This window comes from Balaenoptera physalus (genome assembly GCF_965194825.1).
Source record: "Balaenoptera physalus genome assembly, chromosome: 18".
In the NCBI taxonomy this organism is placed as follows: Eukaryota; Metazoa; Chordata; class Mammalia; order Artiodactyla; family Balaenopteridae; genus Balaenoptera; species Balaenoptera physalus.
The window spans coordinates 48,673,135-48,692,611 of record NC_138899.1 but is presented as its reverse complement, the minus strand read 5'-3'; the positions used below and the strand labels follow the sequence as shown (position 1 = coordinate 48,692,611).

Below are 19,477 nucleotides of genomic sequence, written 5' to 3'. Positions count from 1 at the left end.
CAAACTGTAACTTACGATTTCAAAATGAACTAAGAGACATTTAAAAAATATATAAAACATGAAAAAAAAATACCTAAAGCAGAATTAGAAAAACTCAGACAACTGAGGTGAGAAAACTCAGGAAAAAGAATGGAAATAAATCACTTCAGAAATGAAGTCTGAACTAGAAGAAATATAAGAACAAAAAATAATAAATCATATTATAAGAGATTCAGAAATGAAACACAGAATTTTTTTTCAAAAATAATCAAAAAGAAATGAATAAGGTAAAAGTATTTGGGAAAAAGTGGCATATTGAAGATATATAAAAATCCAACATACCGATAATAGGATCCATGAAGAAGAAAACCAAAGCAAGTATATAATGAAAGGGTATCTGCATATTTTATAATCCCAAGTCAGACATATAAATAAAGAGAGCTAGTAATCTATAGGGAATGAAAATTAGTTATCTGCAGACCTTTTAAGAGCAATGCTGTCATGCTTTATGTTAGAAAAATTTTTAAATTGTGGGACTTCCCTGGTGGTCCAGTGGTTAAGAATCTGTGCTTCCACTGCAGGGGGCGTGTGTTCAATCCCTGGTCGGGGAACTAAGGTCCCACATGCCACGAGGCCAAAAATAAAAATTAAATTAAAAAAAAAAGAAAAAAGAAAAAAATTGTAAATTTAAGATCTTACAGGAAAAAAACATGTGAGCCAAAGATTTTATATCCAGTAAAACTGACTAAACAATAAAGGGCAAATACTGTTATCAACATGAAAAACTCAGGGAATACTGTTTCCATGACCTCTTCAGACAAATCTACTAAAGAACAAACTTCAGACAAACAAAATGACTAAGAGAAATATTAACAAAAGGACTGGTTGTGAGCATTAAAATATAGTTACTCACAGAATTAAAGACTAACTAGGGGTTAAATACAGTTAGTAAATGCTAAAGGAGTATAAAATGTAATGGCTATATGCTCCATGTAGATATAGTACAACAAGAAAAACAACAGCTGGAGATGTGGGCAGCACATGCAAAAGAAAAAAATTTTAAATACATACACATAAATACATACGCATACTTTTTTCCTTTGCTCTCTCTCCACTGAAAACAGTGATTAACCCACTAGCAGTAAGTATCCTTCACCCCCAGATTGTTCTTGAAATATCATTTCCCACTAAAAGAAATGACAGATTCCAGGTCTAGTGTGGGAAAAGAGGGGAGTCTGCAGTAATCTTACCTTACCAGATAGAAATGAAACAATGTAAAATAACAGGGCCATGCCAACCAAAATGACTAGAAGCCAACTGGACAAGGTCCCACTGGTTGAAGATGGGACAACTTAAGCTTCACTTAAGAATAATAACATTAAAAATAATATACCACCTTTAGAGGATGATAGGGAACCAATTCAATATCTTGAAAACTGGCAAATAAAAGAATCAAGCATTTATCCTAAATTTCCTATATCATAAGGTAATCAGTATTTGAGAGAAAATGTCTCTTTATAAATATAGTCCAACTAATAAATGAAAATAAAATTACAGAATTTTAACGATAAACTGGACATGAAGTACTCCCTAATACAGAACATACCTCCTACAGTCTTACCAAAGGGATCAAACCTGAATCTGATCAAGCCTCTGGATGTAGCTGCCACTTTGCAGGAAATACAAAGGAAAAAGAAACATGTTAACTTTACCACGAGTATGCAATTGGCAAAATACAGACTGCCTTAGATAAAATAAAGGGAACTTGAAGATTAAAAAAAGTTAAAGATATTCCAATTTTAAAATATAAACAACAATAAACTATGGTGTCTGGTGGTATAATTTTGGGAGATAAAATTAAAGAAAGTCAAGGAAGTAGTTCCTATAGAAGTCAAGGTAGTGATTTAGGAAAAAAAGCAAGATTTGAGACAGGGTAGGTGGAGGGCTTTCTAAGGTGGCTGACAAGGTTCTTTTTGTTGATCTGGGTGGTGTTCTTATGATAACTTATTAAGCTACATATTTATTTGTTGGTGTTTTCTATAACTGTGTTTTATTTTATAAATCAAAAGTTAAAAAAATCAGAAACCCTGGTTTCTAGTCCTAGCTACTAACTGGGGGCTGTCACACACTTCATTTGCAAAATGTAGAGAGGCTCTAAGATAATTCCAGACGTGATGTAAATAAAAAACCACCTCAGTAACTACAAAAATCTCTACTAAATGAAAGAGTATAACAAAGCCATCCTTAACAAAAAAAAAAAAGGGCAGAAGATGATTTTTAACTCAACAAAACAATGCAATACAGCTTTCCCAAAGGCTACCAAAGGAAAAAAAAAAAAGAGAAAAATCTAGCATAACAGTAATAATATAAAAGGAGTAGATAAAACCTCAGATTGTCTGAATTTTCTTTCAGACAATTTTATTTTCATACCTCAAAGAATCCCAAGGGCAGAGTTCCCAGTTCATGTAACCTACCCTGGAAAACTTCTGACAGTAAAAGAATTTGAAATAATTTTTACATTGAGGGTAAGAAGCTATACCAACCACACTTATTTTCTTGAGGGTGGGGAGAAACCATTATATTGTACCAGTTAGGAAATGGTAGCAAATCAGGGAAGCATGAAATTAGGAATGAATGCCTTTTGTATATCAAGATGATTAACCCATTATGGATTTTTAAAGTATGTATAGAATTTATTCTCTTCAGGAATAAGTAAGAACTGAAAGGATGTCTCTCAAGTACAAACCAAAATAAAGAGGGGTTTAAGTTTACTGCCACCTTTGAAGCTTTAAAACCAGACACACTCTTCTCCTCCTTGCTCATACCTGTTCTACTGGGCATCCTTTTCCAAAAAAGACCAAGTTCTTCCATCTGTTACAGTAGATAACCTTCCCCCCTTTGATGACTTTTACAAGAGGCCAAGGGTCGGAGAATTTCTTCATAGCTACAGTATGCCCTTTGAACATTCATTTTGACGTTATGCATGTGCAAACTAGCGTGGAACCCACAATGGCTTGATAACAGTTTTATGAGTCATGTTCACCATGTTCAGCCTTTCAATCCTATTAAATTCTAGTCTTTGGCTGAATTAACGTTACACTAAAAGACTCTCATCTTGTCCAGCCCAGTAGTTCTCATCCTTGACTGTACCCTAGAAACACTGAGAGAAGATTACTAAATACTGATGCCTGGGGCCCACCTGACTTAATTGTAAATGACAGGACCCAGATATCAAGATTTTTAAAGCTCCCCAGATGATTCTAACGGATATCAAGGTTGAGCGCCACTGTACCTGGCAACTTTTTTTCCTATTTCTTCAATTACCTAATAGAAGAAATTTTCACATATTGAGGTATGGGGACATTATTCTGGCTTATACATGAGTTAATTTGTATTCTATGCTGACTAAAACAGCCTGTTTGTGGCTTATCAAACATACACTGTACATCTGCTTTAATCATTAAAGAAAAGTGTGCACTGACCAGGAGTAAAGAATGTCCATGTTAAAAATAAAGATTAAATGTCTCCCTTCCTGGGAGGCCAATGCTGATAGTCCTTAAATGATAAGACTCCCTTCCCAGATGCCAAGACCATACTGTGTACATGCTGATCTGTGTTTTGGGTATTTTTTTGAAACCCTGAAGGAATGTATCCCTGACTTGTTTGATGTTCTTTGTTCTGACAAGACATAAAACTGTGCTGAAAACCGTGCTTCTCCGGAGCAGTTCCTCAGAGTTATCTGAGAGGCTGTCTCCCAAGCTATAGTCTTCAGTTTGGCTCAAATAAAACTCTTTTCTATTCCCATTATAGATCATTTATTGATTATTTGCATTGACATACCTTTTCCCTTCATTCACTGAAAAACAATTATACATAGCATTTTTCTCAATTTTTCACTTATTCCTTCAGAACTGTTCCTTCTTTCAAAAGGTTCATTCCATATGGATATTTGCTCTTCACTTTCATCTCCATTATAATCACATGCCTCTTCTTTCTGGCACTTTCAAAGTTTTCACTACTTTTGCAGTTATCAGACATAAGCTTAATTATATTCATTAAAGTCTAAAAAGTAAGCATGAACATAGAAAAATATCTTAGATCAAGAAACAACTCAATAACCAAGATGAAAACAACCTCAGATGACCTCTAATGCCACAACTGGTATAAGCACCATTGGCCCTGTCAGGCTCTAAAATTCTAGTAAATTTTACTAGTAAATAACAATGTTTCTGTATCTGGCGAATCTTTTAAAAAGTGCTGTAATGAAAGAAAAGACGTCTTAACGAGCCATAAGATTTTTTAAAAGACCAAAAATACACAATTCTAGTTTGAACCTAATATAATTTCATCCTATAAAAAAAAAAAGAAAAGAAGACTGTTTTCTTCATATTCATCTCCTGCCTAAACAAAAACACAATGCAGTAACAGCAGAGAACACTATACACCACTGGTGCTGCTCAGAACGACTTGTAAGAAAGCTGGATGAATCTGAGCTGTTAGAAGATAATTTTAATTGTACATAAATAAAACCTGTCCTATATAGGCACAAATGGAAATTAAAATGCCAGACAGATTAGGAAATACTCTTAAGAAGAAGTTGGTTCATTGCCCTGAGGCTCTGAAATTTTCTCCTCGTCAGCAAGCAAGACCTGGAGACAAACAGGCAAAGTATTGTAAGGGTACTGATGATAAACAGGTAAGTGTCTAATACTGAGTACCAGCCACTTTTACCAAGCTTTTGTGTGGCAGGGATGCTTTGATCAAATCCCTAACCTGAAATGTAAGCCAAAAAATAACCCGTGTTTATTTTACCAAGAATGTATAACTATTTATGGTTCATCTAAGTTTCTAGTGGTTAAAATATAAGCTTTTTAAATAACAACGATGACAAAAAATAGAGGAAATAAAACAAGGACAACAACAACTTGATTTACCTGTATCTGACAATGTTTCCAAAATTTACATATGAAACTGAAATCTAAAACATAAAATACACACTGAAAGTTATGAAAACACCCTCAATCAAGTCTAGATTTTCTACTTGGAGAAAACGTTCATACATACAAATGAACACACACCTAATATTTTCTCAAAACACAGTTCTCTTCTGATCAAAATATGCCTAGAAGGCTGATACTGCAGAAAACTCTGTCCTCCATGTTTGAGAACACCATGACCTACTGAGCTAGAACAAGTGATAATACCTTTCAAAATACTTTTGAACACTACATATACACACCTCTATACATACACATACGTGAAAGTCTCTAATCCTGCGCTTACGAACTCAATTTACACTCAGTCATTTCATCATGCTTTTTGAGAAACTTTTGTTACAATCTTTCTATGTGCCTTTTAAAATTATGTTCTATAATACTTGTTATTTAACTTTATTTTTTATCAAAGAAGACTAAGCAAGAACTACAGAAATACTTCAGAAAGGATTCAAGGAGTAAAGCTAAACGCCATCCAAACTTTTCTAACAAATGCCTCGGAGGAGCCCTTGCAGTCACTTGACTGCAGTCTAGATTGACTAGGAAAGAAAAAAATTAGAAGCAAAGTCAAAGGAAGCTAGTAAACTTCCAGGAGCACTTATAAAAGAGGATTTCTGCTTCATTCCCTGAAAAAAGAAATCAGAAAGGAAAAAACTAAATACAAATAGGGAATAAAGGATGGATGTTATAATTATGCACCTTAGAAATGAGATTAGGCCCTTTTTATTTCATGTCAGCCCACCTAAAATGAGCTTGTTACTTGCAGCTGGGATACAGTTTCCAATGACATATTGGGGGGCGGCGGGGGATGTCAAGGAGCCTGTAAGAACTTTGGATTCCAACCTAGTGCAATCCTCAGGAACTAGAAGTATACATTTTGAAGAGAGATTTTTAAAGCATTATATCCACACCTAATGGTACAGCCAAAAAAGACCATGTGCTGATAGGTCATAGTTGTAGTGGTTGTAGTCTGTATAGAAGTAAACTGCCTGGACAGTGTCATCATCTCAATATATAAAAATAAATTAGGAAAAAAAGAAAAAGAAGATGAATGGTTCTTAGAGACATAATCGTTCTTAAAGACATCATAAAGGTGTTATACTACACAGCATAAAACAGAATGTCCCTCAAAACTCTTTAAATGTCTCTCTCTCTCTCTCCCCCTGAAACTCCACCTCCCCACAGAGGACCAGACATCTTTCTGGTTCTCCTGTCCTATCGCTCAAACACGCCTGGCTGATTCTCCTCTTCCTCCTTTCACTTTCTGGGATATAGGTTTTGGCCTCTCTAAGTTGTCTCTAGTTTTGAATTGCCACGCATCACCCTGAAAAAGCCTAAAAGTGGAACAGCAAATTCTTTCTTCTCAACAAATAGAAAAGAGATTTTATTTTTACTAATCCTTTGCAACGGGTTGGGGTGGGAGTAGGGGGATGTAGGCAACTCATTGATCTAAATCCTACTCTCTACAGCTATCCTCTTTAACACATTCTTTAGCTGCATATAAATTAATCCATGGTTTTCTGTTAACCCTGTCATGGGAGACTTCCACATTACCCAGACAAAATACACCCAGAAAATAAACACAACATATACACTGATGTCACAGATAAAGGGTATGATATACCTAAACAAAAAAGAAATAAGAAAAGGAAAACTTGGTGAAGGCAGCAACTCTATTAGGATATATCTCCCAAGCCTGGTTGGTTCCACTCAAAGCACAAGAATCTTGACTACAAAAATCATAACTTAATATCTGAAGGGGGCTTTAAAAAATGTTTAAGGAAAAAAAGGATTAAAAATAATTGAACCACACATAATAAAAGAGAATTATACTCACAGTTGGGTTAAGCATAATTAAATACATTTATATGGTAGATTTGTATTTTAAATTCTAGTTCACTTCCATTTAGAAAATAGGAAAATTCTTTGGCAACTGTGGTTTAAGAGATCCTCTCTTGTTCTAGAATTTTCTTCATCCTACCTTGTTCAGGAACTGTGGGTTCTCTTCCATTTGGACTATCGTGTCACATCCTACTTCTAAGGTCCTTACCACTAATTGCAGAATAGTCTTACCCTCCAGCAAGTAATCGTACATAGGTAAAATCTGTATCGTTCTGTTTTGAAAGAAGTTTTCTCCAATAAACTTGCTGCTAAGCACAAGTCATTTACCAAGGGATGGGCACCTGGCCTTGTAGTGCCTCCCCATCTATGGTCTGAGTATACTGGGTGAGGGGAAGATCTTGTAAGATACTCCTTTGGATGGAAAGAGAAATTTCCATAGTGAATTAAAGAGATAGCCCACATAGGCCAAAGTGTATCTGGATGGTCTATCAGGTGTTTACAGCAGCAAAGCAAAAACCCAGCTGAAAGCAGCTTCAATAAGAACTGGCATCACCTCACATAATAGAAGAGTTTGGAGGCAGGACTGCACTGGGCCAGAGCAGCAGCTCCATGACGTCAGGCGTCAAGCACCCCACACACCCTCACAGCCACGACAAGTAGCAGGGAAAGGCAGCTTTCCTGCTCTGGACCCTTTTATGAGGGAGAGAAACCTTTCTCAGAAGCCCCCACCAGACCTGGCCATCAGACTGTACTGGCCAAACCTGGATCACATACCCACGCCCTAGGAACTTAGAAACACGTCAATCTGGCATTTTTAGCCTCAAATATAATATTTGCTTAGTAAATTTTAATAATCTTTCCTAACTGAAGAAATTCAGTCTTACTATTTGGCCACCTAAACTGAAACCTACTAAGATCTTGGAAACAACCTAGTTTGATCAATGGTTTTTATTGTTTTTTTGTTTTTTCCTATTTTAAAACCAAGCTGATCTACTTTAGGGCTAGTCTGAGTGTTAACATTTCAAAAGCGTTTTCAAAAAATCAACTGTAGGCATCAATACTATTTTCCAAAAAATAATATTAATGCTTACCCACAAAAGAGAATCTCAAAGCAAATTCTAAGGCTAAAATGTTAACATCTGACAAAGTCCCCACATCCTCCCTAGAACAACCTATCTAGGAGCTTTGTTTTTCTCAGAGAAACTTTTTCAGTACTCATTAACTTAAATATACTGGCGTAACAAAGTCCATATCCTAGAGTTAATAAAATGTGTTTTTACTTCCAGAGCAAAAATAGATGACTGGTCAGCTTGAAGCTTCTACAATGTTAACCATTTGCTGAATTATTCAGAACCCTCCTAGGAAAAGCCATGACTCTCCACACACCAATTAAATGCTTTAATCATACTTTAGATAACTAATCTATTTCAATCCTGATAATCTAATTACTTAATTCTGGTAAATAAATTCCAGCCCAAGTCCAAAATAATTAGAGGATTAAACTTTAAAATCAGTGAATGTAAGCTGAAACAGATCCACTGTGAAGAAGTTCCAAATGGTTTATTCTATTAAAAAGTCTGTTTATCTGAAATCCCAGAATTAAACTGCACTATTATGCTAGGGTTTTCTATACCAGTTCTAACTAATGTATTATCTCTTGTAATTATATTAAGTGGATTCATGCTTGTTGGATTTTAAATTCCCTAACAGGAGACTCTGCCCTGATGACTCTACATAAAACAGGTACACCATCTCCACTCCCCCTGCATTTTTTTCCCCACATCACATTTCACCTCCCATTACATGTGTTTGTGTGTTTCTGTCATTTGTGTCTCATTGCTCCATAGGATACAATGACGCACTATCTTGGTGCTCAATCGCCAGGGCCTTAAATACAGACACTTTTATTAAGTGCCTGACACACAGATGCTTAATAAATGTGTTGAGTGAACAAATGAACTTCTAGAAATGTAGACTCACTAATAAGAAATTTGTATTTTTACTGAGGTACATTTACTTATATTTTTAATTGTGGTGTAATGATTTCAACAGTAAGAATTTCGACAGTAAATCACAAAGAAAAATAAAAAACAAACAATTGCTACTACAACCACTGCTACCACAAGAGGCAGCCACCAGTTAAAAATCTGTTACGGGGGCTTCCCTGGTGGCACAGAGGCTGAGGGTCTACCTGCCAATGCAGGGGACACGGGTTCGAGCCCTGATCTGGGAAGATCCCACATGCCGGAGAGCAACTAGGCCCGTGAGCCACAACTACTGAGCCTGCGCGTCTGGAGCTTGTGCTCCGCAACAAGAGAGGCCGCGACAGTGAGAGGCCCACGCACCGCTATGAAGAGTGGCCCCCACTTGCCGCAACTAGAGAAAGCCCTCGCACAGAAACAAAGACCCAACACAGCCAAAAATAAATATAAATAAATAAAAATTAAAAAAAAATCTGTTAAGTTCTAATCACAGAATAAACAATTTAATTCTAACAACAAGCCTATGGTGTAGGTATTAGCCCCATCTTATGGACGAGGGGATTGAGGATCAGAAAGATAAAATAAGATGTCCAAGACCAAACAGAGGATAGTCAATCCAAATCACGGAGCTCTGACTCCTAAATCCCCACTGTTAATTTGTGATGGCCAAGTACCATCAAGGGACAAAAGCAATTCACATCTCAATGGCAAGATACAGAGCCCATAGAAAGAACTGGGAAAAGCACAGTACTCAGTGAATTCTACATCTGAACATCAGGCAGCCAAAAAATGAGACATGTTTAAAAATTAAACATCACTTGAATCTTTCTTCCAAAAGAAATACCTCAGAATCACTGACTAGTCTAGTAGATAAATGGAGTTAAAGTATAAATAACTTATATTCTTGTAAGCTGGCCTTGGGTTAAAGTATCCAGTGAAAACTACAGTGTGTTTAGTTATTTTTCTCCAATCCAATTCTATTTTACATTCAACCAAAAGCATTTTCTACTGTCTTTCTACCGAGCCTTTTCTTCTTCATTAGCTTCCATTTTATATTTTTCATCCAATCCACTTAGTCGCAATTTTTTTTATGACAACAAAGCTCATTTGTTGTTCCATGAAATAAATATAATTGATTCTGTGTGCCGGTCATGTTTCTCAGACATTTAGTTATTACTTCCACTCACATATTTCATGTTTCCCTAGAAAAGTGGCAGCCACGTGGATTCTTAATGCTCCTTTCAGTGTCTACATTTATAATTTGTTACAAGCTAATTTTATCCACAGGGAAACTCACATTAAAGATATGCCTCTAAGCCACTATTATGTATCCTGATTTAGGTAGTTAGAGTAAAATCAGTCTCACTTTTCTACAATACAAGTATTATCCCAGTTTATAAGTGACATTAGAAATCAATACCCATCTTAATTCACTAACAAGGAGGGGTGTCCTAGAGTGAGTGGACCAAGCAACCACAGTGCTTCTTAACAGTGTGAGTGGCCAAAAAGCAAAAGCAGTTTAAAAGTTATAAGGTAAGAAATACTTTCAAATTAAACAAACTTATTATAATACTTGTACCTTTAATTATACATACGAAAGCTCTATGATTACAGTTGCCCGCAAACTTAGGCACTTCATTAGACAAATGTATTGTTTTCCATACCACAACATGCTTCAGCAGTACTTCTCAACTTGACAGTTTTACTTACTGTCTTGGAAGCAGTATTAATGTACTGCATCACCATTTCTTTTTTGGTACTGAAGTCCTTTTCCCGCAATGGTGCCTTTTTTTCTTCATTTAAATTCATATCTTCCTGGAAAACACAATTAAAAAGCCTCGTTTTAGAATCTAAGTAGAGCAACAATTCTACATACACAATGAACAGAAAATCAATAATTTGTGACTAAAGCAGCATTAACTGTTTTGGAATGATTTGCATGTAGCTCTGCCAGGAGAAAAAAGAGAAAGGACCTGGAGACACAGAGAACAGAGTATTCTAGATCATTTTAGCAGGTAAAACACTTACCAGAAAAACTTTTTAAATTCACAGCAGGCTAGTAAAATTACATTCACATCACTATAGATAACTAGACAGTTGAAGATTTCTGCCTTCCATAAGCTTATTAGGATTCACAATTTATATATAATTATGAAATGTATATATTACATATAAAAATATATTTATCTATATAAATTATAAATATTATATATTATATGTAATATATAATATTTATAATTTATATAGATAAATATATTTTAAAATATAAACATATTTTTACAACAGCTGTACCTGAAGCCATCTTGCACCATTCTGAAAGCGCTGCTCCATATATCATAAGAATTAAAAGGTAAATAAGCCAATCCCTTTCCAGATTCTGATAAGCTACAAGCACATACCAAATACCTAATACTGATCCTAGCAAAAGGTGAAGCATCCTACAGTTTTAACTGTCTCTTCTCCACCCCTATCAAAAATATTCATTAATTAATTTATTGCATGTTCTAAATCACATAAAAGTGGCACTCATGAAAAGAAGTACCACCTAAAAACCTAACATTTCTCAACAGCACCAATCAAAATAAAGGTTTAAGTAAGCTAGATCTTGCTACAGGCCTAATTCTGACTAAAAATACAAGTCAAGAATATCCACATAAAGATATGAATTGCGACCAGAATCTATCAGCTCAGCTGACAAAGGAAGGGAGGCTGAGGTAAGACAGAAGTGGCTGAAGGAGAGGGCAGCTCAACTGGATTTCCTCCTGATCTTAGCCTTGGGTCATCTGTGTGCAATTTAGGACATCTTAATGTATATAAACTACATATCCACTCAGAAAAGTGCCCATAAAAATCAGGACTTTGGATCACCTAGGGAGCCCAGAAAGTTTAATTTCTTCTAAGTTTTACAAGGGTCTTACAATTCAGACACTGTAGTTTATGCCTTTAGCTGACTCAGTTTTTGGCTACCAAAACTTTGAAGCAATTAAAAGTCAAAATTCCCTTCATTTCACCTTGATATAAAACTTAAGATCTTAGAAGTTGTCCCATTTGACACTCCAATAAAAGGTAGCAATTAGTAATGTCACTCTTGGCTACTCTGGTTAGAAATATCCTATTATGTGAATAATGGTTTATTTTGTTTCTTTTTTTTTTTTCTCTAAGCCAGTGATTTTCAATACGCCTTAACACCACTTAGGAAGCATTCTAGAAATGTCTCGGGGCATTTTGGTTGTCATGGTGACTGAGGTGACGCTACCAGCATTTACAGGGGAAAGGTGTGCTAGACATTCTGCTACACATGAGCTAATCCTACACAATAAGAAACTGTCCTGCATCCCACGGAGAGATACACAGAGAGAACAAGAGAGGGAAAATCATAATTATCTACGCCTAGACTCTAATTCAACGAAATTAGATGTACAACAGAATATGTAAATTGTTACATATTTAATACTTCATATATTATGTAACTTAATATACATTGAATTTTCCAAGAATCCAACTACTCTGTAAATTATAGTTACACTGTTTTTGTTTTAAGCTTTACCATCATTTGTGTTCCATTTCTGAAATTTAGGTATCCCAGGACAATCCTAGCAAAAGGTGAAGGACCTAGCTTACTTAAACCTTCACCTTTTGCTGCTTGTGGTATCTGAATCAACAGAACAGCACACCTACATCAACCTACATCGTAGCTGTTGTACCCACAGTGGCATGAGGCAAAGACTCCAGAATGTGACTTTATTGTGCCTTCTTGAGTAGTCGATGGCCAACTGTTTACACTGAAATATGTACTGTTTTATTATATAGTACAGTAAGGCATTATATGTTGATTTTTTTTTAAATTATGAGTGGAGACAGCTTATATAATCTATAAAGAATTTAACTAAGAAAAAGTAATGAGGAAGTTAAGGAGCAATTGTTATAAAAGTTGTGTGTGGGGGGCACCTAAGAGCACTGAGAACATCTGTTTTAAATTATTCACTGTATTTTTTATTTTCTGTCTAATGGCCAAATGTGATCCAGCCTCTTTAACCAGCAAATTAAAATACTTAATAGATATAGAAAACTAAAAAACAGAAAACCCATTAGCTGTGGCTGAAATCAAAATAAAATTTTAAGGTGGAGGGTTGTAAGAAAGAAGAGGCTACTGCTTTCTTTCTGCAAAGGCATCTTCAAGATGACATGAGCTTATACACAAAAGTTGTATGTTTGGAATTACGGAAGAAACCCAGAGTTCTCCCAACTTCTTTCCTCTGGCTTACCCCACCTCTCTTGTCTAAATATGACACTCAACTCCATAACAAAAGTTTGATGACAGTGCCTGCTTAAAAACAAGAGGAAACAAAGAAGAAATGACACTACAGAGAAGTTTGGAATCAACTACATAATCGCACAAACCTTCCAGGATCGCTCACTAGGTACGTAACTTCATCTAACAGATGGTCCTTCTCTTTACATCCAGAAGAAATGGCACTCGAAAGAGTAAGAAAAGTTCTGCCCTTTACAAAAGAGAAATAAGGGAGTGATGGAAAGAAAAAAAATATGTATGTACCTATGGAATAGGGTACAGGATTTTTAGAATAGATTTTGAATCTTTATCAGTGGAGAACAGGGCTACAAAAGAAGAAAACTCTACAAGACACTGACACTGAACCTCTGAGGGTCACAGAGTCCTAGTGAAATGTATTGGAAGCTTCTTCCTAGAAAATGCACATCCATATTTTATGTTACAGTTCCAATTCAAGTTAAGCTGAACATCTTCCAAAGCTATCCAAGAACCTGGAGGTGGGAGGCAATGGGGGAGCCAAGTATCTCTATTTAATAAGCCCCTGCCATAAGGCAAAACCTTCAGCATGAGATTTTGAATATCACATAGTCTAAACTCCATGTATGTATTACACAACAGAAAATACAGGCCCATAGAAATGAAATGACTTTTCAGAGCTATCTGGTTGTTAGAAGCTTGAGAACTGAAGCCCACACACCCAGTCTAGTGCAGTTTCCAGATAACTGTAAAGGGTCTCTTGTGAGCAAGTCATCAGTTTTCACATTAGTGAGTTCACAGCTTGTTAGTATGATCATATCGCATTTCTGTTGTCTTAGGTCACGTTCCCTAGAGGCAGACCTGGGACAGGGATGCAGGTACAGGTGATTAATGAGGGGGATGCTCTCAGGAAAAGGGGACTGAGACAGGGACATTCGAAAATGTGGCCTCAGCTGGATTCTCGCTTCAGCCTGAAATGCACAGCAGTAGATAGCACCTGGAGGGAGAGGCCAGCCTTGACACCACCCAAGTCAGTCAGCCATTAGCTGCAGGACCCCAGTTCCCTGAGGCCAAATCTCTGGATTAAGAGGGCAGCTGGGAACCACCAGGAGCCAACACTCACACCTGGGTATGCCCACAACCAGCCTGGTGAAGGGGGTCTTGGAGGGGCACCAACAGTGTCCACTACACCATTTGAAAATAACTTACTTTATATTATAATAAGGCTTCTTTCTAAGCAGAACTGAATAATACAGAAACCCACATTTATGGCCTACACAAGCAATATAAACCTCTGTGTGTTAACCAATTCTTCCATTCAAACATAGGTCAGGACATGTAGTACACTGTATAGATACAAAATGATACTGTAGCTACAGATTTTATAACAGCCCTGAAAAACAGTTTACTTCAATATATATCTATATATTGATATATATGTAACTCAATAAATACCTATAATAAATAAAATAATAAACAGGAAATACATAGAACACATAATTGTACAAGGCCTGAGGAATGATTTGAATGAGGCTAATATTTCAGTGGATATGAGATAAATATCTATTTCTTTAAATGGAAAAACCTTATCAGTTGGCTATTTAACTGAATATAGCTCATTTAAAAATATTTTTTGAGTAGTCATCAATCAAAACTTTAGTGTCTGTCAATCTGAAGAGGTTTTGTTGTGAAAGTTCTATTAATACCTTAGCAACGTACATTATGAATTAACTCACTTATAGCACTACCTTCATATACATGCTTAAACACAGTTTTTTGCCTGGGGAAATTGGGAGTTGCAGCATCAAAAAGTAATTTTCCTCTAGTTAATTACTTTCTAATTAAAAACTATACTTAAATTGAATCACTGTGCTACTTCACTATGTGAGTCTGACTGGCACTAGGGGCAGATTTCAGAAATACAGGGAAGAAATACTGAAGAAAAAAATTAAGGGGCATGCTAAAAAATAAGCAGGATTCTTGGATAGTGTCAAGGTCATGAGAGATGAGGAAGTACCACTGATCAGGAGATGAAAGAGACATGGCAAACCAAACATAAGATGTGATGCTGGGCTGGAACCTAGAACAGGAAAAGCACATGAGTGAGAAAACTGCTAAAACCTGAATAAAGTCTGTGGTTTGGTAACTACTGTACCAACATTAATTTCTTAGTATTAATAACTGTACTAAAGTTATATAAGATGCTGGCATTAGAGGAAGTTGGGTGAAGGGTATAAAAGAATTCTCTGTACTACTTTTGCAACTCTTCTGTAAGTCTAAGTTTATTTCAAAATAAAGTTTTTTAAAAACTAAATTAAAATATTCATAAAAATTCTGCTTTAAAAAATAATTTGAAAAGAACAAGAAAAATGGAACATCCTACATTCTTTAAAAACACAGTAGTTTTTTAAACCTCCACTAAATAAAAGTTTGTAGTGTACTGGCCACAATAAACACACACAAACTTGATGGAGGAGAGGGAAGTAAAGAAACCACTATCAAGACGAATCTGAGGCTACCGAGAGGAAGAGTTAAGACACAGGTAACAGAAGTCCATTCAAAACCTAAAGGTCAGGCATCCTTTGGAATTTTCCAAAACACAAAGTTCAAGTTGCTCACATGTCTTCCCATTTTCATTCCAAATCTGCTCTCTGAACCATCCTTCTCACTCATTCTCCCAGCAACACTTGCTACACCTTTTCACAAGGACCTGGTATTTCTATAATCTTAAATAACGGTTAAGTCTGAGCCAGGCACTGTGCTAAACACTTATAAGCACAATTTATTTAATACTCAGTAATAACCCTTTGAGGTATGTACTATCCTCTCTTTATTGGTGAGAGAACTGAAACTGAGGGAAATCCTGTAAGTTGGCCACAGTCCTGTAGCTTAGATTTGTCTCTCCATTCTTATTTCCATATTATTTATCTCCATTATCTAAAATCCCACTTCCTCTGGGGCTAATGCCATCTGACATGCTCGGCAGCCAACACCTTGTGTTGACTCCTCTTCCAGCCCATGCCTTCACACCCACAACCAGCAATCTTCATTTCCACTTTCCTCAGCCACGGTCTTCATGACCACACCTGGGCCTTTTCATTAGCTAAAAACTGTTCCACCTCTAGTATCATCATAATCTCCAAGATCCTTTTCTCTGACCTCAATCTTCTATCTTTTCACTTCTCCCACTCCCAAGCCACCTATTTTCTGACCTCAATAAAACCTCCAGTGTCATGACCCCCTCCATTTTCTCCCAATTAGGCTTTTATGGTCCATCACTTCCTACAACATTGATGGGAAATCCTAGTAGTCTCTCCTCACATTCCCTAGAGTACTCATTTCAAACTTGCCATTCCCCAGGAGCTATGAAACCATTGCTTCTACCTACCATTTTCGGTAAGCAAATTTTAATTTCCTCCATGAAAAGGAACCTATAATTCAATTTCCTGTTTCCTCTATTACCAATTTATTTGCACACTAATTTTTCTGTGCCAACTCTTGCCTCTGTCCAAAGATAATCCCATTCATTTATGCTCTGGATCCTCTTTCCTCTCACCTCCTAAAAGGGCACTGCACATCAATTACCCTGTTTTAATCCCGTTTCACTAAACTCTTCTCAGTTGGTTGGGTCTCAGTATATAAACATGTTAATCCTTAATGGATTAAAAATTAAAAGAAAAAAGCCTCCCCTCAACCCTAGCTCTCCTTTGTATATGCCATTCTTTTCCCGCCTTCACAGATAATTTTCTTTAATTTATTTATTTATTTCTGGCTGTGTTGGGTCTTCGTTTCTGTGCGAGGGCTTTCTCTAGTTGCAGCGAGTGGGGGCCACTCTTCATCGCGGTGCGCGGGCCTGTCACTATCGCGGCCTCTCTTGTTGCGGAGCACAGGTTCCAGACGCGCAGGCTCAGTAGTTGTGGCTCACAGGCCCAGTTGCTCCGCGGCATGTGGGATCTTCCCAGACCAGGGCTCGAACCCGTGTCCCCTGCATTGGCAGGCAGATTCTCAACCACTGTGCCACCAGGGAAGCCCCTACAGATAATTTTTAAAAGAACTTTTTTCTACACTTGCTGTCTCTTTTATATTGCATATACTTTTTAGATATTTGTCAAATGAGATATAATAAAACTTCCCAAATAGAATTTGCTAATCCTATTTTGGGACAAACATGAAATGCGGGTAATTTTCTCAGAAATGGAGCTGGAGCCAGAGATAATACTCACAGCCCCAGCCTTGAACAGTAATGGAAACAAAGTCCAGCTCCAGAGGCAGGGTCTCCAGGCAGTGGTACTGGCACAGGTAAAACTGGCCAAGCTAAAATCCATCATGTCTTCAGGGAGCACTAGCAGAACCACACACAACCTCTGTGACCTGGAACCGTCAATGTGTGGTTGAGCTGTGCAAAGTAGCACCTGCTTGAGAGGTGAATAGCGCTGAGATCCTACCAAGACTTCACTCACCAGGCTGTGTGACTTCGTGAGGTGCTGTGTCCTCTCAGAGGAAAGAAGGTGTACACATTTTTCTAACTTGCACAAGGACACCAAATGGGTATTTGTGGCCCTGACCTGCAAACCAGGTCAATGACATGTAGTCAAGCCAGCAGCTTTTTTTTTTTTTTTTAACACTTTATACTGTATTTATTTTATGTATGTATGTATGTATGTATGGCTGTGTTGGGTCTTCGTTTCTGTATGAGGGCTTCCTCTAGTTGTGGCAAGCGGGGGCCACTCTTCATCGCGGTGCGCGGGCCTCTCACTATCGCGGCCTCTCTTGTTGCGGAGCACAGGCTCCAGACGCGCAGGCTCAGCAATTGTATCTCACGGGCCCAGTTGCTCCGTGGCATGTGGGATTTTCCCAGACGAGGGCTCGAACCCGTGTCCCCTGCATTGGCAGGCAGACTCTCAACCACTGCGCCACCAGGGAAGCCCAAGCCAGCAGCTTTTAAGATGCTCCAAAGGATTTTTCCTATGTGTCAGATGGGGCCAGAAGTTCCCACAAACCAGGAAAATCCAAGTTTGCTACTATCTTTAGACACCTTGACTCCATCCTAGGCTGATAAAACACCAACACAAAAGAAATACCTTCTACGTCTTCTCTGGCAAAACTGAGAGAGAAAAAAAAGGTGTAATCTTAATACTCCTGCACATACATGCAATTAGTGAGCACCAAGGAGTAATCAAGCAGAGAATGGCAAACAGAGAGTGGACATTTTTTCAACTGAATTACAAACATTAGACTCACTATTTTCATTCATGGATGTGGATTTTACAAGACAGCATGTTCATTAAATTTACATACATCAAGTTGAGTGGGATAGTTAACGCCATGGAGAGTCAGACTAAATTTAAAATGATTGACTTATTTGGAGAATTAAGTGAATATACAAGCAGCAAATTGAAGATGGTCAGGTGTGAGGAAATTTACCCAGAGAGGAAAAACACTACAGACAGGCAGAAGCATGACTAGAGTTATAAAATCGATCCTGGAAAAACAGTACAATAACGGATCAAAACATTCATAAGGATCAATAAGCATAATATTAAAAGGTAAAAATTGGAAGCACAGCAATATCAAAACCAAACATTCTCATTAAGTCAACAGCTATCATCTCATTTCAGTAGTGTTCAATGCTTTGTTTCATGGGTTAAAGTCAAAATAATTGTTCTTGGTAGCAGTTTTGCTAATATTTTTTTTCACAACAGCCACAAATTGGTTCTACGTTTTAAGAGGTCCACAGTGATCCCCTAATTACTTCTCCTGAGACCTCAGAGCTCAACATCCTACAAGAGCAATTTTACCCATACTTCTTCTAAAAGTATAATTCTGTTCTTCACCACATTGGAATTCATCTTCCATATCACACAATGTCAAAAGGTCTTGCTGATGTTTATCCCTACTGAGGAATGTTCTTACTACCATGAGTGGTTTAGTGCCAAATAAAAACATCAAAGATTTCATGATCTCATTCCAGGTAATTATATACTCCCAAATAGTGCACATTAACTGAATCTCATGTAGTTCTGCAATTTAATATATTATATTCTTAGATTAGGCTTAAGTAAAATTAGAAAACCTGTAAAAGATAAATACAACCAAAACCCTGAAACTTGGAATTAACTTTATTACTACTTTAAATTGAAGAGGCCCATAAATATGCTAAAGCTATAAAATAGCTTATCTTTCTTTGTCCATCATTTTTACTACATTCTTATATAAACCTTTATATAAGGTTTTATAACCTTTATATAATCCTTTCATTTTTTTACATAACTGTGATTATAAAGAGGTCAGATTTTTTGGTTTCACCAATAGTGGGGTTGGATTCACTCTTCTATCCACAATGTCCTTACTTAATCCCAATTAAAATTAAAAGGAAATCAGACAGCTAGCTCATTAACAGGACAGCAGCCAGA

General features: G+C 36.9%; 1 protein-coding gene across 4 annotated transcripts in view; it reads right to left on the bottom strand.

Annotated features, from left to right (window-relative positions):
* DIAPH3 (diaphanous related formin 3) overlaps positions 1-19,477 on the bottom strand; it is a 569,365-nt gene that overhangs the window by 470,521 nt on the left and 79,367 nt on the right. For all 4 annotated transcript variants that reach the window (XM_082435809.1, XM_082435810.1, XM_082435807.1 and 1 more), the window contains one exon: positions 10,508-10,612. In XM_082435809.1, coding sequence (XP_082291935.1) covers positions 10,508-10,612 — 105 coding nt within the window. The remainder of the gene's footprint in view (positions 1-10,507; positions 10,613-19,477) is intronic.